A 24,444-nucleotide genomic window follows, 5' to 3' on the forward strand; every position below is an offset into this window, starting at 1 on the left:
TGCACAGTGTACTTTTAGCCATTTTTGTTAGAACATAAGATGCCACCCAGCAACATGGGTCCTGGAAGCCTAGGTTCAATCCATGTATCAATCCATGTCTGTGAGGAGATTATGTTCTCATCATGCCCACATAGATTTTTCCAGGTACTTTGATTTGTCCCACCCTCTTATATTTGGGGTTTCATTGGCTGCTTTAAATTATTTCTAGGTTTGATTAAATGGGTGGGTGTGATGCTTCACAGTGGCCCGGTATGCCTTTTACTGGGCCTGTATCCACTGTATCCCCTGTAACCGCTTACCCCCATGCTCAGTTTTTGTTGGTCTGACTGTGACTTTTACCAGGATGAAGCAGTTAGTAAAAATGTAAGTATAAATAAATTATTGTAGAAAATGCTTTTCAGTCATGATGCAGTGAAAAACAGACTGTAAAACATGTTTTAGTAAATCTATTTCTATTGTTGATGGCACGTTTTATCTAGAAGTACTGATCTACTGATTTCCTGCAGCTAAGCACTGATGTTACGTCACATGACATTTGGGTAGACTCTTACTGCATCCTTAATTATGATGTTCTGTGTATAAAGGCATGAAGTTTCGTTCGACTCTTCCAGTGATGGAGGCCTTTAAGATCCTCTTAGTGCTTCAAGCTGTAGCCTTCTGTCAAGGTTTGTTCTTTACACAGTATCACTTTATAGTGTTTGCTAAATACCAGCATGCCTGTTTTTTATCCTGGTTTTAAAGAATGATCATTTAACATAGATAAATAGTTTTGTGCTTGTTTTATGTTGCTGTTTTTACAAAGCTTATTGTCTCATTGTCTTATACAATGTAATTCCTAATAGGACAGTATAGAATACGAAATGTAGTCATTTATAGAAGATTATAATCTATCCTTAACTGTATATGTGTCAGTAGAAGTATAGTTTTACAATGTGGGACTAAATTGGTTTCTGTTTTGTATGAATTTATCCAATTTTTTTATGACACTTAAGCATAACGCTGCACTCAACTGTTGCGCTTATTTATTTTTAAACAAAAACCTGTTCCTAAAGAGTTCTTATTTGCAAGAAATTGTTTTTAAGTTTATTAATGAATTTATAATAATTAAAATAATTGTATTATTCATAATTGTAATTTTAATACAAATTATAATACAATGATATACAAATTATAATAATAGAAAAACTAAATGTAATAGTACTTTATGTAAATGTAGTAGTCTTTCTTACTCTGCGGTGCTTGAGTAGGGTGATGTTGGCTGCAAGGAAAAATGACCATAAAGAAGATCTTATTTTATTTGTAAAAGTTTCTTAAATTTAAAATATTACTACCCACGTATGTTGAAAAACAACGTCTAAATCATAAAAATTATGATATAATTTGAAATATAGCGGCCTCAACTGAAAATAAAACCCCTGTAAAATAACATTTTCCCATAAGTGGGACAACAGATAAAAGGGACAAACAAATGCCTTCAATAAATTCTGACAAACATAATATTTGAACCATTGTTAGGATAGCTCAGTTTACAATGTCAGATGAAATAACCCGATGACGTAAAATAATTGCCCATGTTTAACTAAATGCAGTAATGTTAAAGAACGTTTTAATTGTATTTAATGACATGGTAACATTACCTGACATGTGGGAATTAAATGTTACCATTTTAAAGGTTTAAAACATATACTGATTACTTAATAGGTTAATGCAAGAAAAACACGTATCATATGACGAACCCATTTTGATATGAATATGGGTTACTGACATATTTCAGAATTTGTCTGGTTTACATTTATTTACATTTAGGACAGTGTGAGACCACATTAGGGCTGCCTTTACCAAACAGGCATTTGTGGTGACCAAGTGACTGTAAAAAACATGTTTGATGTGGTTACATCTTGTCCCTTACCTAACTGGTCAATGACTGACAGTAAGTGTTAGAAACTGAGCATCATTTTAAGTTAGAAAGACGTCTGTCTTTTTCAGTATTTCAGAATTCTGTAATCCCCAAAACATGTTAATTATTTTTCCTTTTGTACCTAAATGGTTTTCAGATTGGATTTATATGAGTATTATAAACTGATTTTGTACCCCCACAAAGCAAGCATGTCCATACTATACATAGTATTATTAGAATTTCTTTAAGATCAGATTTATTTCTATGGGTCTTCTTAACATTTAGAATTCAGAATTATTCTTTTTTCATACTGACTTAGAGTGTAAAACATAACTTTAAGCAAGCTGTAGCTACAAGGTTATTGTTTGCAGTGCAGAGTTTTGTATTAACATAAAGAATGGTAAGTATAACAGGATGTGGTATCTTGCACTCTTTTGGGAGTTGCAGGTGCTACTTCCACTCTAACCCTTTTAGTCTTTCAGCAGAAAGCAGGCACATGCTTGTTGAATTGATCAATTCTACTATTGGTTTAAAGAATAAGATATTAGTATTTAAAAATGCAATTTCAGCAATGTTGATTAACCTACTGCTCTTAAGACCATTACCTTTTTAATGTCAAACGTTTGGGGACACTGAAAACCACAGCATCTCATTCCAAAATGTGGAGCACCCATGACCAACCCCCACCTACTTAATTAATTAAGTTATTCAATCACAAAGCATCATGAAAGCTTATTAAAAATCTGGTTCACAAAGTTACAAGTTACAAGCAGCTCAGCTACATCAGAGCTATTTTTTTCCCTCTTTTTCTCAGATTTACCCCCTCAATTTTCTCCACTAATCTAGTTGTATCCAATTACCCTGGTTGCGTTACTCTTCACCACTACCAATACAACCTCCATTTCTGACTGAGGAGCTTTGCAACTGACACACCCATCCCAGCTCTGTGTGCTAGCGTATTTTACTGCTGTGTCACCTGAGCGGCCTAGAGCTATTTTTTTTTTTACAAAATTTAGTTGCCTGAACCACAAGCTACATTTATTGTCAATGTCCCCTTGTACCTAATTACATATAATAGTTACATTAAGCTAAAAATGTAACAACAACAACAATAATAAAAGGTATAACAGCTGCTAAAATGCTAAAAAAAAAACTATTTTGCCAAGCTAACTACTACAAGATGAATGTATTAATATAAAAGTATAACACAGAGTGGTAAAAAGCAACAATTTGGCAAACATACTTGGACCTCATTAGGAAACAGGTTATATACAACCCCAAATCATAAAAAGTTGGGACAATATGAAAATTAAAATTAAAAAATGCAGTGTTTTTTCATGTTTTGTCTGGTCAACTTCATTTAATTTGTTAATGTATATTCATTCCTGCATTTCAGGCCTGCAACACATTTAAAAAAAAGTGGACAGGGGGCAATTTAGAGCTAGTAATGAGGTAAAAAAAACAATGATGGTTTTAAACAGATGATGTCAACAGGTGATTGTAATCATGATTGTAAACTGCAATGAAATAATGTAAATGTAAAACAAAATGCACTTTTGTATTTGCATTTCCATACTGCTCCAACTTTTTAGATTTAGGCTTGCATTATAATAATACGAGAATATTATAAACTGCTTTTACCAACCATTGTATGAACAAAATATAACCGTTTATAATACAATGAATTACCATGGCAGGGTTTATAGCTCCATGAACCATGTCTTCTTCTGACAAACACACTATAGGATTGGTGACTTGATTAATTAAAAATTGAAGATAATTTAAGAAATTGTATGTTAAAAAGGTTATACTGTAGCTTTAATAAAACCATACTACTACTAATTGTAAAAATGCCTTCTTAATTAAAAAGTAATGGCACTACCATGTAGTTATTGGCAAATGTAGTTAAACTAATAGCTTTGCTACATGAAGTGCCAATACTGCCCAAAACTGCATTAGTAAAGGTATTTAGTTATGTTGGACATTATGGCTTACTTGCACTGAGCATACGTGTTTACCCTATTAGTTTTTAGTGGCATAATATTAATGGCATTTAAAACTTGGCAATAAGCATTAATCACAAATTTTTTTTTAGTATTTTATGTTCTATATGGTCCTATTTTGTGAGCTTGTGTGACTGACTACTTTATTACTGAGCTGTTGTTGTTTCTAGATGTTTTCAGTTACATTACATTAGCTGCTTTCTGTGTTCCTAACCTTCTTTAAAAAATAAATAAACATTTAAATTTATATGTAAAATTTTATATTGAGTCATTTTGCTTCCCAAAAGTCTGTAGTATAATTTAAGATAATCCTTTTTATTTCAGCCTACAAAGACTCCAGGTCTTGAATTTATTTTGGGAAACCTTACGACGGGTACAGTAAATGTATCTAATATATATTGTTTGTATTTAATTTTTGTCTTTCAGGTAAACTGTACATACACACAGCCTCAGAGCCATGTTCCTGGGCTGTGGCGTCTGCAGAAGAAAATCTTAGCTTGCCCATCTTTACAGACCAGTCTCTGTATAACCTTGCTGCGCAGATCTGTCAGGCTTCGGGGTGTGGAGAGGTCTACGAGCTACATAAGAGTAGTGCACCCAGCAATGCAAGCTGTCTTACCAACTGCATCTACCACAACAAAGAACTGATCAACTGCAGCCAGACTTTAGAAAAAAACTGTAGCATTCTGTCTGAGGTTGTGTGTGGTAAGAGTCAGTTGGTTTATTGATCTAGTTTTCTCAGGGGTATCATTTAAAAACATTAAGCTAAATAAGCACACACACTATTTGCACCTTGCTGATACATTCATTTATTAATTATTGTATAACTACACCAACCATACAGATTAACTTTGTATACAGCAATGCTGACTGTAGCCCATATGTTTCTCTGTTCAGTTTAGCACTGCCCTGTGGTCTATTTATGCCCATAAGAACTGTTTTCATTCATTCATTTATATATTGTCTGTTTAAACACTGCTTTATACTGGTCAGTGTCACGAAGCTCTGATTTATTGGGCAAAAGGCAGAAAACATCCCAGTTTATCAGAGGGCACACACACACACACACACATTCTCACACACATTGTGGATGTTGAAATCCTTTTACTTTTGGAGTATTTAGTAGCAGTTTGCAAAAAGACTAAGCTCAACTCATCCTTGCTCATAGACTCCTGAGCAGAACAGATGTCTTTGATTTGTCCACACAGTTATTATTCTTGTATTGCCTTTGTCCCAACATTTTTGAAATGTGTTTTAGAAACTGAATATTTGATTTAGGTTTATATTCAGCTATTGGCCAGCTGGGCGCCTACACAGACATGATTGGGACTGTGTGTGGGGGGATTGGTTTGTGCCCTGTCCGGTATGTATTCCTGCCTTCCGCAACACGGACCACAGCCCTGACCAGGATAAAGTGCCTGTAAAATGAAATAAAATGTAATATTATGCTAATATGTATATCTATGAATTATATTCTTCCACCCAGATGCCTTTTACATAATACCGTTAAGCAAATTCTGTGTCTGGAACATCAAATCTCTGAGGAATAAATCAGCTGTAGTTCTGCCCAGTGAGTCCATTTCCAGTTTGTCCAGTGAGATATGTCAAAGCTTTGGATGTGGAGAAGTGTTTCACCATAACAGTAGCACACCATCACTCGGAGAAACTTGTCTCACTGGTTGCATTTACAACAACTCCTCTTTGTTGAACTGTTCCTCAGTTGTCAGAAGTGACTGCTCAGTGCTGTCTGAAATCACTTGTGGTAAGCTATAAAATGTTGCATTACATGCATTTGTATAAGTCCGACGCATACCAATAAAATGCCATGTTATTATGTTTCAAGGCACACTGATACAGTAGACTCAGATGAGGCAGATTTGTGAGCAATTCATTGCAAGCCTAGTGGTTAAGCTGCTGGACTAGTAATCAGAAGTTTGCTAGTTCAAGCCCCACCACTGCCAGGTTGCTGCTGTTAAGCCCTTGAGCAAGGCCCTTTACCTTCAATTGCTCAGACTGTACACTGTAAACTGTAATGTAAGTTGCATTGGCTAAAGGCGTCTGCTAAATGCTGAAAATGTAAATGTAAGACATACAGTGGATTCAGAAAGTATTCAGACACCTTGAGTTTTTGCACACTATTAATTTTAAATGAATATAAATGCTATTTTTATCCACCAATCTACACATATCTGTGCTAGTTTGCTCCCTACTCTATTTTGCAATTTCCCTTCTGTCATGCAGCACTGTTCCATAGTAGATGGTATTTATTTTTATTAAGTGTGAAATTAAACTAAGTGAGCAAAATAAATTATATACATAATATACTCTGCTCCTTTTACATTATCTTACATTCACTGCTTCTTTCCAACAACCACATGTGTAAACAGGGCAGTGGTAGCTTAGTGGATAAGGTACTTGACAAGTAATCAGAAGGTTGCTGGTTCAAGCCGCACCACCACCAAGTTGCCACTGTGGGGCCCCTGGGCAAGACTCTCAACCCTCAATTGCTTAAATTGTATTTAAGGATAACTAAGTTGGTTTGGATAAAATGTAAGTGTTTTCTGTTTTAAAGGCAGTCATAGCCTAGCCTTTAAGGTAATGCACCAGTAAGCAGAAGGTTGCTGGTTCAAACCCCACCACTGCCAGGTTGTCACTATCGGGCCCTTGAGCAAGGCCTTAGACTGCTTAGACCGTATAATGTAAGTCACTTTGGATAAAAGCATCTGCTAAATGCTGAAAATTTAAACAAACTATAACTCTCCTAATGCAAGGTAATGTCTCTATTCTAAAGGCACACATACATTTACATTTTCAACATTTAGCAGACACCTTTTATCCGAAGTGACCTACAGTACTGTGACAGTCAGTATGTTGTCTAAGCAACTGAGGATTAAGGGCCTTGCTCAAGTGCCCAACAATGGCAACCTGTTGACTACAACTGCCCTTTATTATGCATTTTCTCCCATTTTCTCCCAATGTAGCATAGTAAATTTGTCTTTCGCTGCTGGGGGATCCCTGATTGCAGTCGAAGTGGGTACATTGCTGCTCACGCCTCCTCCTTCTCCGTGCAGCCCTTAGCGGAACCCTTTTTCACCCATGCACTTTGCACAGGCTACTCTCTATCTGCCAGTCAGGGTCCTTACACAGCGTTTGAAGACCCCACCCACATAGTCCGGTCATCCCGCCCTAGCAGAACTGTGTCTGCTGCAGGCACTGCCAATTATGCCTGCTAGATGCCGCCCAGCCGACCGGTGGCAACGGCAAGTTTCGAACAGAGGAGTTCAGAATCTCGGCGCTGGTGTGCTAGTGGAATATCCCGCTGCGCCACCTGGGTGCGAACTGAACCTTTTCTAATTCCAGTAAAGCTTATTATATTCATAATGTTTGAGAAAACCTTTGAGATTCGCATTCATTGCTGTAAGACACCAACAAATGCAAAAAAAACAAAACAGGTCACTACTTGACAGAAGATTCTAGAAAGTTACATTCAACACACACTAACAAATCAGATTTAAGAAAAGTATAAATTCTAATATTCACCCATTATATGTACTAAATATAGACAGATTTTCCAGTAAGCTTACTAAATGTGTTACGATAAACACACTGTGTCTGTCACCTCAGGTAACCACCAGGTCCGATTAGTTGGAGGAGGTTACCATCACTGTGCTGGGCGGGTGGAGCTGTGGCATGCTGGACAGTGGGGCACAGTGTGTGATGACGAGTGGGATAAACAGGATGCAGACGTGATGTGTGCACAGCATGGCTGTGGATATGCTCTGTCAGTTACGGGACAGGAAGGTCCTTATAGCCATGGGAAGGGCCCCATTCTAATGGATGAGCTCAACTGTACAGGGACTGAGAGGAGTTTGTGGGAATGCCCTGCACTCCCAGCCAGTGACTGTGGACACAAAGAGGATGCAGGAGTTGTGTGCTCAGGTATTTTTCTGTCTAGGGTTTTTTACTCTTCTTAAACAGTATACACCGATCAGGCATGACATTATGACCACCTCCTTGTTTCTACACTCACTGTCCATTTTATCAGCTCCACTTACCATATAGGAGCACTGCATACTTTTTTAGCCTGCTTTCACCATGTTCTTCAATGGTCAGGACCCCCACAGGACCACCACAGAGCAGGTATTATTTAGGTGGTGGATCATTCTCAGCACTGCAGTGACAATGACATAGTGGTGGTGTGTTAGTGTGTGTTATGCTGGTATGAGTGGATCAGACACAGCAGCACTGCTGGAGTTTTTAAATACCGTGTCCACTCACTGTCCACTCTATTAGACACTCCTACTTAGTTGGTCCACCTTGTAGATGTAAAGTCAGAGGTGATCGCTCATCTACTGCTGCTGTTTGAGTTGGTCATCTTCTAGACCTTCATCAGTGGTCACAGGACGCTGCCCATGAGGCGCTGTTGGCTGGATATTTTTGGTTGGTGGACTATTCTCAGTCCAGCAGTGACAGTGAGGTGTTTAAAGACTCCATCAGCATTGCTGTGTCTGATCCACTCATACCAGCACAACACACACTAACATACCACCACCATGTCAGTGTCACTGCAGCGCTGAGAATGATCCACCACCCAAATAATACCTACTCTGTAGTGGTTCTGGGAGAGTCCTGACCATTGAAGAACAGCATAAAATGGGGCTAACAAAGCACGCAAAGAAATAGATGGACTACAGTCAGTAATTGTAGAGCTACAAAGTGCTCCTATATGGTAAGTGGAGCTGATAAAATGGACAATGTGTGTAGAAACAAGGAGGTGGTTTTAATGTTATGGCTGATCGGTGTAACTCTGAATTCCTAACTATATCATTTCTGAATCAGTGCAGCAGATGCAATATAATTAGAGGAAATGTTGCACTGTCCAATCATTTCCATGTGTTTTTTTTTTTTTGTAATGATGTTTTAGAGTACAAGGATCTAAGACTCACTGGTGGGCTGGACCGTTGCTCGGGCCGAGTGGAAATCCATCGGAATGGATCATGGGGAACAGTGTGTGATACCTGCTGGGATAAGGAAGAAGCAACTATGGCCTGCAAGATGTTGGGCTGTGGGGGTGTAAAACAATTCAAGTACTTTCAGCCAAAATTCATGCACACAAATGAAACACGTTGGTATTTTCAGTGTGGAAAGGAGCACAACATCCTGTGGGATTGTAAAGAATATTCTGGAATCAAATTCATTTTGTGCAAGGATACAGCTGCTGCAGGACTGATTTGTAACGGTAAGTCAAGGAACATTTAAATGAAAAGTTCTCATACACTTGTCAGGGTCATGTATGCATTCATACTCTTGAGATTTGGTTTGAGATCTTGCTTTGGTTTTTGAAAATGTTCTTTTCTGTGACTGAATCATTTCAATAACAAATACAGTAGAGCCTTGAGTTACGAACGGTTTACCATATGAACATTTCGGGTTACGAACGGTCATTTTCAACTTAACGTACAAACAAATTTCGGATTACGAAACAGAAACGAACAGAAATTCACAAAACAAACAGAAATTCGCAAAACACGTGACATCATGAACAAGTTCACTTCAACTGTCTATCTCTCTCTGTGTATATATATATATACTGTATATATATATATATATATATATATATATACACTAAGTGAACATTCCGACAGCGGACAATGTTTTTCCGGTGTTTTCTTTGTATTTTGTTAAATTCAATATAATTACTCCTGCCAGTAGCTGTCACTGTGTATCAGACAGAGGGGACAGTTAGTGAGAGAGAAGAAGGAAATCGCTGAGTAAAGTATTCTTTCTTTCGTGCAATTACACCTACAAAATACAACACTATTGAAATAAAGAAGGAAATAATAGAGAAATATGAGAGTTATTGTTGTTTCTGGTAGATAGATTTTATAAAAAAAGAAGGAAATGTATTATGGTGTATGGTACAGCAGACATATTGTACTGAAATGTGGTGTTTTTATGTACACTACAGTACTAATACTGTGTATTATTGTTTGTTATTGTTTATTACAGGAATGTCTATTCAATAATTTAAGATTTAAGGGAAAATATACTTGTAACTTATTACTTATAACAAAAAAGACCATTTAAGACATTAGAAAGGTTAGGTAAGGGGGTGGTTTGGGAGGTCTGTCACAGATTAATTCCATTATTACATTATTTCTTATAGGAAAAATTGATTTAACTAACGAACATTTTGACTTAAGAACAATGACTTTGGAGCCAATTAAATTCGTAAGGCAAAGGTCCACTGCACTTGTTGTCTTAAAAACGTTCATGAATTTACTCCCTGTCAGAAGGGTTTTAGAGTTTATTCGCAACCTACTAGGTTAAACATATTCAAATGGCAAATTAGATGAATAATTCATTTTGTACGAAGTTCTATAATGTCATGTAACCTAATGGCATAGCCTCCTTATTTCTTGTAAGTTATAATTATTAACTACATCTGATTACTTTTCTGTTCCCATAAAAAAATGGGCTACTTTGACTGTTGCCATTACAAAGTGCACAGAAAAATTGTCTTTTTTGTCAAAATCAGAACATAAAACACAATGCAAATAGAAAATTGTCTGGATAGTCAGACTAAATAAAAATAAAAAACCATAAAACAGGTCTGTCATCAAGCTGAAGCTGTTGAAGCACACACTATGCACAGTGTGCTGTATATACAGTGCCTTGCAAAAGTATTCAGCCCCCTTGAACTTTTCAACCTTTTGCCACATTTCAGGCTTCAAACATAACGATATGAAATTGTAATTTTTTGTGAAGAATCAACAACAAGTGGGACACAATCGTGAAGTGGAACGAAATTTATTGGATATTTTAAACTTTTTTTAGAAATAAAAAACTGAAAAGTGGGGCGTGCAATATTATTCAGCCCCCTTGCGTTAATACTTTGTAGCGCCACCTTTTGCTGCGATTACAGCTGCAAGTCGCTTGGGGTATGTCTCTATCAGTTTTGCACATCGAGAGACAGAAATTTTTGCCCATTCTTCCTTGCAAAACAGCTCGAGCTCAGTGAGGTTGGATGGAGAGCGTTTGTGAACAGCAGTTTTCAGCTCTTTCCACAGATTCTCGATGGGATTCAGGTCTGGACTTTGACTTGGCCATTCTAACACCTGGATACGTTTATTTGTGAACCATTCCATTGTAGATTTTGCTTTATGTTTTGGATCATTGTCTTGTTGGAAGATAAATCTCCGTCCCAGTCTCAGGTCTTTTGCAGACTGCAACAGGTTTTCTTCCAGAATGGTCCTGTATTTGGCTCCATCCATCTTCCCATCAATTTTAACCATCTTCCCTGTCCCTGCTGAAGAAAAGCAGGCCCAAACCATGATGCTGCCACCACCATGTTTGACAGTGGGGATGGTGTGTTCAGGGTGATGAGCTGTGTTGCTTTTACGCCAAACATAACGTTTTGCATTGTGGCCAAAAAGTTCGATTTTGGTTTCATCTGACCAGAGCACCTTCTTCCACATGTTTGGTGTGTCTCCCAGGTGACTTTTTATAGATATCTTTGAGAAATGGCTTTCTTCTTGCCACTCTTCCATAAAGGCCAGATTTGTGCAGTGTACGACTGATTGTGTCCTATGGACAGAGTCTCCCACCTCAGCTGTAGATCTCTGCAGTTCATTCAGAGTGATCATGGGCCTCTTGGCTGCATCTCTGATCAGTCTTCTTCTTGTTTGAGCTGAAAGTTTAGAGGGACGGCCGGGTCTTGGTAGATTTGCAGTGGTCTGATACTCCTTCCATTTCAATATGATCGCTTGCACAGTGCTCCTTGAGATGTTTAAAGCTTGGGAAATCTTTTTGTATCCAAATCCGGCTTTAAACTTCTCCACAACAGTATCTCGGACCTGCCTGGTGTGTTCCTTGGTCTTCATGATGCTCTCTGCGCTTTAAACAGAACTCTGAGACTGTCACAGAGCAGGTGCATTTATACGGAGACTTGATTACACACAGGTGGATTCTATTTATCACCATCAGTCATTTAGGTCAACATTGGATCATTCAGAGATCCTCACTGAACTTCTGGAGTGAGTTTGCTGCACTGAAAGTAAAGGGGCTGAATAATATTGCACGCCCCACTTTTTAGTTTTTTATTTCTAAAAAAAGTTTAAAATATCCAATACATTTCGTTCTACTTCACGATTGTGTCCCACTTGTTGTTGATTCTTCACAAAAAATTACAATTTCATATCGTTATGTTTGAAGCCTGAAATGTGGCAAAAGGTTGAAAAGTTCAAGGGGGCTGAATACTTTTGCAAGGCACTGTACATTAGGTTGGTTATTGTCATGAATCCAGCCTCTCTGTACTCTGGGAGTGTAAAGACCTCTGCATACTTCCATTTACATTTACATTTTCTGCATTTAGCAGACGCTCTTATCTAGAGCGACTTACAGAATTGCTTCCATAGTAAACATTTCATTACTCTAGTCTAAGTAAACAACAGTCCAAGAACACAAATCTGCTAAAACCTGTTAGAACCAAAGTGTTTTTTTTCTTTTTAAATGAAAAAGAAATGAATAAGACTGTTTTACATTTTCAGCATTTAGCAGACGCTTTTTATCCAAAGCGACTTACACAATGAGCGGAACACGATGAGCAATTGAGGGTTAAGGGCCTTGCCCAGGGACCCAACAGTGGCAACTTGGTGGTGGTGGGACTTGAACCGGCAACCTTCTGTTTACTAGTCCAGTACCTTAACCACTGAGCTATCACTGTTAGTAAGTAAGTGAGTACAAGTCAGCTTAAGTGCTTACTTCCTGCGAAACTAAGTTTGCGAGTGTTGCACGAAGCCGAACATGCTTTAGAGAGATTATGAGCTGGCATACTTCCAGCGGTTTCGTTATGCCTTTTGCGTGTGCTCCACAGCTGCAGGTGACGCTGTGACATTTATGATGTTAAGTTCCATGACTACCGAAAAATGATGGCTGTGTCTGAAATGGCATACTTAAACAGTTTGTACTAAATTAGAGGCAGTGCGCACTGCTCGGCCGGTACAGAAGTAAGCTCTTTCAGTACACATAAGTGTGTAAGTGTGCTGTGTTTGCATACACAAAAATTGCTGCCCAAGCAGTATATTAACCGGGTACTTTTGCACATACTGTTAAATGAATACTACACACTACACGCTCCTCCGTACTGTTCAGTATAGAAGTATGCGATTTCGGACACAGCCGATGATCACAGTTGAGACGCTCCTCAAAATCATCCATGTTCGTTTTCATGGCATGCCTCTTTTTTTTTTTACCAACCAATCACAGGCGTTGTTGGGAGTGTCGTCGTCAAGGCGAGCGAAGCCTCTGCGCGACGTCCGTGGTTGTTCGCTTTCTCCGCAGATACGTCACATTGGCGAATGGCGTCTCCGCATGAACTACGCTGAGGCCTTTAGATGAGTGTGTGTTTGCTCTCAGTCTCAAGCCAACGGCCCTTTTGTGATTGGTCTCCTGTTAATGTTTCACAGCTGCACCTTGTTTAGGGAAAATGCTCAGGGCATTTAAGGAGGCAAGTGGCTCGTTCACTGGAGACTACTTTGGTTTGGTTTGCTATGTTCTTGTTAGTTAGCTCATGCTCTTGTTTGTTCATGCTCAGAAGTCAAGTTAAGTGTTTAAGTCTTGTTCATGTTTGGTGTTAGTTTAGCTTAGGGTCCAGTATAGTTTAGTCAGGTTTCTTGTGTGTTTAGATTAGCATTAGCTTAGTGATTAGCATTAGCATTTAGATTTAGTGTGTCTTGTCTTGTGAACCTCTTGTCTTGTTTGTGTAACCTTATCTTGTCTTTAGTTAATAAACGTTTTGTTAAACATCTCTGCATGTGTGTCTGCCCCCTCTTGTCACATCTTAGCCCAATTGTTACAGTTATCAATCGCTGCCACATCACCCCACTGCTGCATTCTCTTCACTTGCTTCCTGTAACTGCACACGTTCAGTTTAAAACAATGTTGCTCACCTCCAAAGTCAAAAATGGACCAGCTCCAAACTACCTTAAAGAACTCATTACACCCCGCTCTGTACCAAGCAACCTCTGAGCCCCTAGTCTTGTTCATCTTGATCCTTCACCCAGAACTTGGAGAAGACACGCATCAAGGCTCTTTTCTGTACTAGCACCCAAGTGGTGGAATGAACTTCCTCTGTCTGTCCCAACATCTCAACATCAACATCTCTCAACGTCTTCAAACGATGATTAAAAACCCACCTTTTCACAAAGCATTTAGGCTGAGAACTAACATGTACTTACTAAAAACAAGGTTTAAACAGATTTGTGTTCTTGGACTGTTGTCTACTTGAAGTCACTCTGGATGAGAGTGTCTGCTGAATGCCGAAAATGTAAATGTACATTTAAAGTGCCTTTTTGTTGACAAGTTAAATTTAGTGAAAGAACTTTTCATTTAGGAGAGTATATGTTTAGGCATTTAGCCACAACGAAAGAACATACATACATACATACATACATACATACATTATATACATACATACATACATACATACATTACATACATACAGTGTATCACAAAAGTGAGTACACCCCTCACATTTCTGCAGATATTTAAGTATATCTTTTCATGGGACAACACTGACAAAATGACACTTTGACACAATGAAAAGTAGTCTGTGTGCAGCTTATATAACAGTGTAAATTTATTCTTCCCTCAAAATAACTCAATATACAGCCATTAATGTCTAAACCACCGGCAACAAAAGTGAGTACACCCCTAAGAGACTACACCCCTAAATTTCCAAATTGAGCACTGCTTGTCATTTTCCCTCCAAAATGTCATGTGATTTGTTAGTGTTACTAGGTCTCAGGTGTGCATAGGGAGCAGGTGTGTTCAATTTAGTAGTACAGCTCTCACACTCTCTCATGCTGGTCACTGAAAGTTTCAACATGGCACCTCATGGCAAAGAACTCTCTGAGGATCTTAAAAGACGAATTGTTGCGCTACATGAAGATGGCCAAGGCTACAAGAAGATTGCCAACACCCTGAAACTGAGCTGCAGCACAGTGGCCAAGATCATCCAGCGTTTTAAAAGAGCAGGGTCCACTCAGAACAGACCTCGTGTTGGTCGTCCAAAGAAGCTGAGTGCACGTGCTCAGCGTCACATCCAACTGTTGTCTTTGAAAGATAGGCGCAGGAGTGCTGTCAGCATTGCTGCAGAGATTGAAAAGGTGGGGGGTCAGCCTGTCAGTGCTCAGACCATACGCCGCACACTACATCAAATTGGTCTGCATGGCTGTCACCCCAGAACGAAGCCTCTTCTGAAGTCTCTACACAAGAAAGCCCGCAAACAGTTTGCTGAAGACATGTCAACAAAGGACATGGATTACTGGAACCATGTCCTATGGTCTGATGAGACCAAGATTAATTTGTTTGGTTCAGATGGTCTCAAGCATGTGTGGCGGCAATCAGGTGAGGAGTACAAAGATAAGTGTGTCATGCCTACAGTCAAGCATGGTGCTGGGAATGCCATGGTCTGGGGCTGCATGAGTGCAGCAGGTGTTGGGGAGTTACATTTCGTTGAGGGACACGTGAACTCCAATATGTACTGTGAAATACTGAAGCAGAGCATGATCCCCTCCCTCCGGAAACTGGGTCGCAGGGCAGTGTTCCAGCATGATAATGACCCCAAACACACCTCTAAGACGACCACTGCTTTATTGAAGAGGCTGAGGGTAAAGGTGATGGACTGGCCAAGCATGTCTCCAGACCTAAACCCAATAGAACATCTTTGGGCCATCCTCAAGCGGAAGGTGGAGGAGCGCAAAGTCTCGAATATCCGCCAGCTCCGTGAGTGGAGGAGTGGAAAAGCATTCCAGTGGCAACCTGTGAAGCTCTGGTAAACTCCATGCCCAGGAGAGTTAAGGCAGTTCTGGGAAATAATGGTGGCCACACAAAATATTGACACTTCAGGAACTTTCACTAAGGGGTGTACTCACTTTTGTTGCCGGTGGTTTAGACATTAATGGCTGTATATTGAGTTATTTTGAGGGAAGAATAAATTTACACTGTTATATAAGCTGCACACAGACTACTTTTCATTGTGTCAAAGTGTCATTTTGTCAGTGTTGTCCCATGAAAAGATATACTTAAATATCTGCAGAAATGTGAGGGGTGTACTCACTTTTGTGATACACTGTACATACATACATACATACATACATACATACATACATACATACATACATACATACATACACATACATACATACATACATACATACATACATACATACATACATACATACATACATACATACATAATGCCATGGGCAATCTACTTGGGATGAGGTGCAACTGTGAATAATCAGCAAGAGACCAATCCTGATGACGGGGCGTTGGCTTGACTATGAAAACAAACATTTCAAAACATGTGATGAAATGTCTGGGAGCACACAAAGGCTGGATTTGTGACACTTAAGTTATTTATTTAAATGTGTCATTTTGTCATACTCCAATATTGGTATAATTAATTAAATAATGTCTATATTTACTAACATTGTTTAGGATCATGCAACACTGAACACAAACAGAAAAATAATGTCAGGATTAACTGGACCATATATTTTTTTCTGCTTGCAGGCTCTCTTGGACTGCCTTTGTCTACCAGTCCAAACCCAAGTCCAGCCATGGAAACTAGTAAGTTTTCTTCTGTCTGCTTTTAGGATTTTTTTTTATAGAAGCAGATTGCCATCTATAATAATGTAAGGATAGATAAATCAGGTGGCTGCTGTCTTTAGTAATATAACATAATGATATGGTGTGCATTTATGTCATAATGTCATTCATTTACATTTTCAGCATTTAGCAGACGCTTTTATCCAAAGCGACTTACACAATGAGCAATTGAGGGTTAAGGGCCTTGCTCAGGGACCCAACAGTGGCAACTTGGTGGTGGCGGGGCTTGAACCGGCAACCTTCTGTTTACTAGTTCAGTACCTTAACCACTGAGCTATCACTGGCCCTTATCAAGATGTATGATGAATATGAATAGAGTATTCTAATGTGTCTGTCTAACATCTACCACAGTGTTTAACTGTACTGAGATCTGGTCACTGCAAAGCCCAGAAAATGTGGTTGACATCATTTTTAATCCCTTATGCCCTGGGGTGGGAAGCCCCCCTCGACTGCACAGAAAGTGAAAAACAGTCAGCTTTGCGGCTCCTTCATATTCTGCAGGGCAATTGCTCCTTTGCTGACTACACTATTAAGTTCTGTACTCTAGAAGCAGAGAGTGGGTGGAATTTAGAGGCGATTATGACTGCCTCCAGAAGGTATTGTCAGAGGAGCTCAAAAATGAGTTGGCATCCCATGACCTGCCACTGTTTTTAGAGCTCCTGTATTATCCTGTCACTTGATTGGACAACCACCATGAGAACATAGCCATAGGGCAGAGATTATTTATCTATAACAAAATAGAAACCTATACAAATGACTTGACATTGTATTTGCAGATGCAAAAATAAAGTTATAATATTTTTGATGATAGTTTTAACATCTCTGTATTTACATATTTTCCTTTCTAAGCACAAATGACTCCAACAGTACATGAGTTCATGTCTCTGGAATTACTGGCCTGTATTTTACTCTCCGGCGCTCTTTTGATTGCAATTGTTGTGAATATCATCCTGTGCTGCTCTGCAAAAAAAAGAAAAGGTAGGTTTGAATATATGCAGTCTGCCATTACTGCTTACACAGCCAGATAAAGCAGCTGGTTTAGTGACAATATTGTCTACTTTAATGACTAACACTCAGAGGATTGAAAAGTGTGTACTATAATGTTTGTTATCATAACTGATCATTTTTAGTTGTGAAAAATGTGGTACATGTAAAAATATTGTTAGAATAATAATCATTATAAATGATTATTAGTAACAACATTGAATTTATATGATACACAGGTTAAAAGGTTCAAAAAAAATGTATCAAAGTTTGGCCATCTAGATTATAAAGGAATTTTACTGGTTTGTTTTTAGGTTAAATCCAAATAACACAGATGGTTTTTGAAGGCATTCGTCTATCAGCCTTTCTACTAGTCACATACACCGATGAGGCATAACATTATGACCACTGACAGGTGAAGTGAATGATTATCTCTTCATCACAGCACCTGTTAGTAGGTGGGATATATTAGGCAGCAAGTGAACATTTTATCCTCAGAGTTGATGTGTTAGAAGCAGGAACAATTGGCAAGCGTAAGGATTAGAGTGAGTTTGACAAGAGCTAAATTGTGATGGCTGGACGACTGGGTCAGAGCATCTCCAAAGCAGCTCTTGTGGGGTGTTACCGGTCTGCAGTGGTCAGTATCTATCAGAAGTGGTCATGGGCGGCCAAGACTTTTTGATGCACGTATGGAGCGAAGGCTGGCCCGTGTGGTCTGATCCAACAAACGAGCTACTGTAGCTTAAATTGCTGAAGAAGTTAATGCTAAATCTAATAGAAAGGTGTCAGAATACACAGTGCATCACAGTTGCAGGGCTGGCATCAAAAGGGGGACCAAAACAATATTAGGAAGGTGGTCATAATGTTATGTCTGATTGGTTTACATACACATTGCCTATGTGCCTCTCAAACAATCTCTCCTAATGTAAAATGTGAATTTATCTTTTATTAAGTTTATTAATCTGCAATGTGTGTGTTATGTTAATACTTTTAATCTTCATATAAAAGAAAAACTTACATCCTGTGTAATGTAATACATGTGAATAAAAACGTCATGGAGGAGGAAGTGGGGTTGTGGTGGGGTTATAAAGACTGTGAGCCCTTTAAAATAGGGTCACTGACATTAAAAATAGCAAATACAGCTTTTCTGTCTTTATAGAAACTGAAATGTGTTTGTGACTTATGAACCTAAAAATGAACCAATATCAGTCAATCAGTTATTTTGTAAGAAACAAATACACACCTATACACATGTACACATTTTGTGCAACTTGAATTGATTGGACATACTTTGTATAGACAAAGATATTGGTACATTCCTTTGAGTTTTGGAATTCATGTGTTTAAGCCATAACAATTGCTAACAGGTGTAATAACAACAGTGCACAAAGCAAGGTATATAAAGAAATAAAGAAAGACTTGGTTTTAAGAAACTCCAGTGGCCTGCACAGAGGCCTGACCTTAGCCCCACAGTTTTGGAATGAACTGGAACATCAGTTGAGGCTTTCTTGACCAACGTCAGTGACCAGCCATACAAACGCTCTTTTGACTGAACAGACACAAATTCTCACAGCTGTTTCTCAGTTGAGTGGCTGTTAAAGGTCACTCTATTTTAATACCATTTGTTTTTAAAACTGGATGTCCAACAAGCTTATGGTACTTTTGGCCATATAGTGTAGTTTAGAAAGGCACAAACTAGTGTCTCCAAGAGCTCACAATTGACATTCAAAAGCCAAGACATGAAGTCTTACGAACACTGTGAATTTTTACAATCGAATTGTGGCAAGGTATAGATCAGGGCAAGTGCATAAAACAATATCTAAGGCTTTTAGTGTACCCAGGACCACAGTGGCCTCAGTAATTTTAAAATGGGAGAAGAATCTCCCTAGAGTTGTCCATAAATATACTCTGAAAACCCTCTGGCCCACTAAGACATGGGCTTCAGAAGACATCCTGTGGTATGTGGTACCAAGACATTAGGTCCTTCAACTTCTGTACACTGTAAAGTGGATTGTCCTACAGTGCATCCTGGTGCCATCTTCTATTGGTCTGTATCAGATGTCATAGCCTTCATGTTCTTTGCATCTGTTACAGTTTCTCCCACCTCCCAAAAACATACAGAAGCTCAATTGGCTGCTGTAAATTGCCCTTAGGTTTTAGTAAATCGTATCACTTATAAGTAAAATAAGTAAATTAATGAATGCACTGCTTCTTTTAAACAAAAATACTGTTATTATCTCCCACAGGTCACACAGTTGAGCAGCAATTTACCAATCTCCAAAACACCCCACAGGTGGAAGATAACACATACAGAGATTCAGTGCACCTTGTTAAACTAACCAACAGTGAGAACAACCACAACAGTCAGTATAACTTCTGAAATAAATACTGTTGAATTTATTTGCTTTCCCAAAAGAATGCATTTTCTAAATGTGTGCCCTCTTTTTTATATATAGCCCAGATTATGCCACCACCAATGTGGACTCAGAGTAGTGTTGAGAGTGACACAGACTATGAACCAAGTGAGTGCTCCCAAAGTGGACCCTTTCCCCTCTCCACCTTCCGCAGTGAGTTAATATAATGATACAATCCTTATTAACGTAAAACATCCATCATCTAAATGAATAAAAAATATCCCAGATAGGGAAGCTCATCACACAGAATGTCTTTCTTGTCTTCTTATCCATCTGGTCATATATATCAGCATAGCTGGACAAAATGAAATGCATAACGTAATGGAATGATACCCTCAGAAGCAACATCTTTAAAACTGCATATGGACAATGAAAAAATAATCACAATAAAACACAGGTTAGTGCCTGCGTCAGTTTCAATCTTAGTCAATAGGTCAGGCACTAACGATGGACAAGCACACATCTTACAATCAACTTTCCAGTAGTGTTCAGTGAGATTGTAGTCAGGGCTTTGTGCAGGCCACTGACATTCCTGAATAGGGTTAGGGTTAGACTTGACTGTCTTTATAGACATCACACAAGGGCACAGTCTGTACCCAGCCCAGCTGCAGTGGAGATCGCCATTAGGCTTGGATAACAGAATTATGTCCATCAGCCCTGCCACTTATGGCCGGCAGGGGGCATGGAGGCACAGATGACCATCTGTGGTAGTCTTTTTAATTATACTCTCTCTGTGGCATCAGCAGTAATGCACAGCACCAGAAAAATCCTTTAAATACTGTTCTTGTTGGCCTTTGGCTTATTGGTTTTGCACTGTATACAGTAGTGTCTGTGTCCTGGCACCTGCACGCTGTTTTATATCTTTGTTTTGACTTTTTTTTAATGTTTTTTTCAAGAAACTCAGCAGATAAGCTGATTCATGAGGTGGCATGACCACACCCTTTTAAAAGGAGCTCCAAAGTTAAATCTACACTGCTCGTGGGCTGCTCTGCTCCTTTTAAATTGCTGCCTTGCATATACTCCTCTTTTTATCTCTTTTTATGAGTTATCACACAACAGTGGATCAAGTAGCTAGTGCTGTGAAAACTCAGTTTTATAAATGTTTAACGGTATAAGTCTGACATATCTTACTGAACTTTAAAAGCAGTATAGCACCAAATGAGCAGGCCTGATTGATCAGTATGATCACTGTTATTATTAAAACAAGATTTTTATTTGTTAATTGTTTTGCTGCTTTCACTAAGGACAGAATAATTGCAGCCAAGCTAACTCATATTTTTGTTTCAAAATTGTTTTATTGTTACAGTATTTGTCAGTTTCATAATATATCTGTTGGCTTTGTGGAAAAAAAAAAGATAGAATAAAAATGTATGCATAATCTATAATCAAGGCACTTACATATCATTACCTTCTGTGAAATGAATGTTGAAGCTCTTAAACATTTCTTAAACACTGAATTAATTGCAGATTCTATGCGATACATGCCTGATAGACAAACGTCACCTAGGAATGAAACACGCCTGCAGATTCTGACTGAGGAGGGTGAGTCTAGAGTAAACGTTTTTAATAAATGTGCAGTAATGACCTTTTAGCAGACAGTTATAGGAATATTAACTGTGCAGATTGGGGAAAATCTGTAGAACAAGGTAATGTATGTATTAATGACTAAAATACCTTAACTACCTTAAATACCTTTCTAACAATTTATTTCAATAACTTATTAGGAGTGAAGCCACATGTAAAAGTTTTATTATGTAGGGCTATTTAAATTGAAGTTGTATTTGAATGCATTAGTTATACATGTTAAACAAAGGAGATTTTGTGGAAGACAAATGATGTATGTGTTTTTATTTATTGGATGTATAGTTTGATATAGTTTGTTAAACTAAAAAAAAATTAATTTTGGATATGTCAAAGGAAAAAGAGTTTTGTACCTAAATTAAATGTAAGTCTAGGTGTGGTTTAGTGGGTGTAAACAATGTAGTAATTCTATGGGGAGATAAATGAACATGTGTTGCACAAAATCCATGTTACTTTCAACATGGTGCATTCTTGGGTCCTGCTGCAACTTCTAGTGGTATGTGATTTTAAGTACTTATTCTCATAAATTATTTATGTTAATTAGGTTTTCATAATTCTGCATGTATTCAAATTAGCTTTCTCTTACAATGGGAATGGTCTGTTTTCTTTTCATACTTTAGTGGATTCATTTGAGTCATCCAGCACTTCTTCTGGGGAAATTTATGAAAATACAGGCCAAAATGTTGCAGGTCTCCTGAATGATTACACAAATACCGGAGAGGATAGAAGTGACCTGCAATGTGGAGGTATGAGCTGCCTGATGAAACTGATTAAAATCTAAATGTTTTAATGCTTGTGAAAGACTAATGCATTGATATTTCACTAATTGCACTTAGTAAACAGTGTGTCTGGAATACTGTTTTCAAACATAATCACTGTGTACCATATCTCTGGTACATTATATGGGTATGTAAATATCCCTCCTAATTTCTGAGTTTAGCTGTTTTAGACAAACTAATAAAGTGTGAATAAAATCAATGATATGAAATTAAATTACATGCTCTGTGGAAACAATTGGGAATTGCCCTATCGAGTATCACTTGTGAACAAAACAAGATCCATAAGCCGCTCAGGTGGCGCAGCAGTAAAAACACAGTGTTCACCAGAGCTGAGATCTTAAATACATCGCATTGAATCTGGCTCTGCCTGCCGGCTGAGGCTGAGCAGCCACATGAACAACAATTGGTCTGTTGTTCAGATAGGGGCGGGCTTAAGCCGGATGGGGACTCTCTCTCAGACTAGTGCAATTATGACCTCTGCTGGCTGGTTGGTGGCACCTGCACGGAGATGGGAAAGGAGTGCAGTAGAGGATGTGGCTCCCTGTACACAGCGCTGTACTGCACTGCACTCGTCAAGTGTAGGTGATAAGATGTTCGATTACTGTGCATGTGTCGGAGGGGGCGTAGAGCAGCCTCGTCCTCCCCAATCAGGAGCAGGGACCAGCATTAGTGAGAGGATGATTGACGGGCAGAAATTGGATGTGCTAAAGTGGGAGAAAAAAAAACAAGGTCCATAAAGCCATGGTTTGATGAGTTTGGTTTAAAAGAAGTTTGGTTGTTTGCACAGAGCCTGACCTCTTAGCCTTTAGGTTAAATTGGAACATTCATTACGACTCAGACATTCTTGTCCAAGATCATTGCCTGACCCATTGTAGACAAAAACCATAATATTTTTGCCTGTGCTTTTGAAATGAGCATGGTCAGGCGAGCCACATGAAAAACAAGCTCACGGTCAGGTGCCTACACACAGTACTTGTCAAATAATTACGTATATGACATTGCTAAAATTGGTTATTGTTATAAAACAAAGCTGGTAGATTTTGGTGTTTCAATTTTGCACAACTCTGTGTGCCAAAAAAGTAGAAGACAAGACAGGTGCAACAAAATATATCCTGCTAAATGTCATTCCATAATATTATACATAAAATTTCACTGTATTTTTTCTTGCCCAGTTCCAACTCTCAAGGGCAAAGACAATTTCCTGAATCTAATTGGTACAGGTATTCCTTGCTATTCCAAAGAAGGGTGTTACTATGAACTGTCAAACTGTAAAAAAATGAGCATTCCCAAACCCCAACAATAACCTCTGATACAAATAATAACATTAGCTTATAGTAAAAACAGGAATCATATGATAGATACACAGTTTATATAAAGTAGAAATGATGTAGCGTTTGTACAGTGTAGTTTCACTAACCAGATTCTTACTGCTTGGGAGGATGTGGCCTTTATATAAATGTCTAAAAATAGTTTAATGTCCAACCTTAACACAAGTTTGTAACCAGCAAATGGCAGACATTTCACGGTAGATTAACCTTAAAAAGTATTCGGGCCCTAAATTCATTTTGTATTTTATTTTCTCATAATTGGGACATGATTGGCACTATCACGGTGCCACACAGCAGTGTGGGCCCTGTGGACCTGGGTTTTATTGTTGCCTCAGATCACTGTCTGTCAGGAGTTTGCATGTTGTTCTAATGTTTGTGTGGTTTTCTTTGGGGTACTCTGATTTTCTTCTATCTTTTAAAAACATATGAAAGTTTGATTAGCTGCCAGTGCTTAGAGAGTGTGTGCATGAGAGTGTGTGCTGTTCTGCAAAACCAACATAATTGTGCTGTTTTGTACAGGGATGAATATGGAATCGAGTGATGGAGAAGATCCTATTTACTCTCCTGTGACTGCTGAAACGGAGTCTTACAATTTTGACAATGACGACTATGATGACGTTGCTCACTTGACACAGACACCAATGATGTGACCCAGATCTACAGCTTTCCTTTTTTATATTCAATCCTGAATTAGTTAGTAAATAACTGACAACCTGAGAAGATGCTGATACACTTTTTAAACTCATTTTTTACTTCTGTTTTATTAATGTGTTTAAACCTTCA

General features: G+C 38.5%; 1 protein-coding gene across 1 annotated transcript; it reads left to right on the forward strand.

The window, feature by feature from the left end:
• The first annotated feature begins 586 nt into the window (after positions 1–586).
• On the forward strand, positions 587–24,444 carry LOC134301461 (T-cell differentiation antigen CD6-like). The gene is made up of 11 exons (XM_062986157.1): positions 587–665; positions 4,327–4,605; positions 7,525–7,839; positions 8,825–9,139; positions 16,480–16,536; positions 17,425–17,553; positions 19,806–19,922; positions 20,016–20,126; positions 21,441–21,515; positions 22,175–22,300; positions 24,181–24,444. The coding sequence occupies exons 1-11, from the start codon at positions 587–589 to the stop codon at positions 24,309–24,311; spliced, it is 1,734 nt and encodes a 577-aa protein (XP_062842227.1). The 3' UTR covers positions 24,312–24,444.

Source organism: Trichomycterus rosablanca, chromosome 2, assembly GCF_030014385.1.
Source record: "Trichomycterus rosablanca isolate fTriRos1 chromosome 2, fTriRos1.hap1, whole genome shotgun sequence".
NCBI classification, from domain to species: domain Eukaryota; kingdom Metazoa; phylum Chordata; class Actinopteri; order Siluriformes; family Trichomycteridae; genus Trichomycterus; species Trichomycterus rosablanca.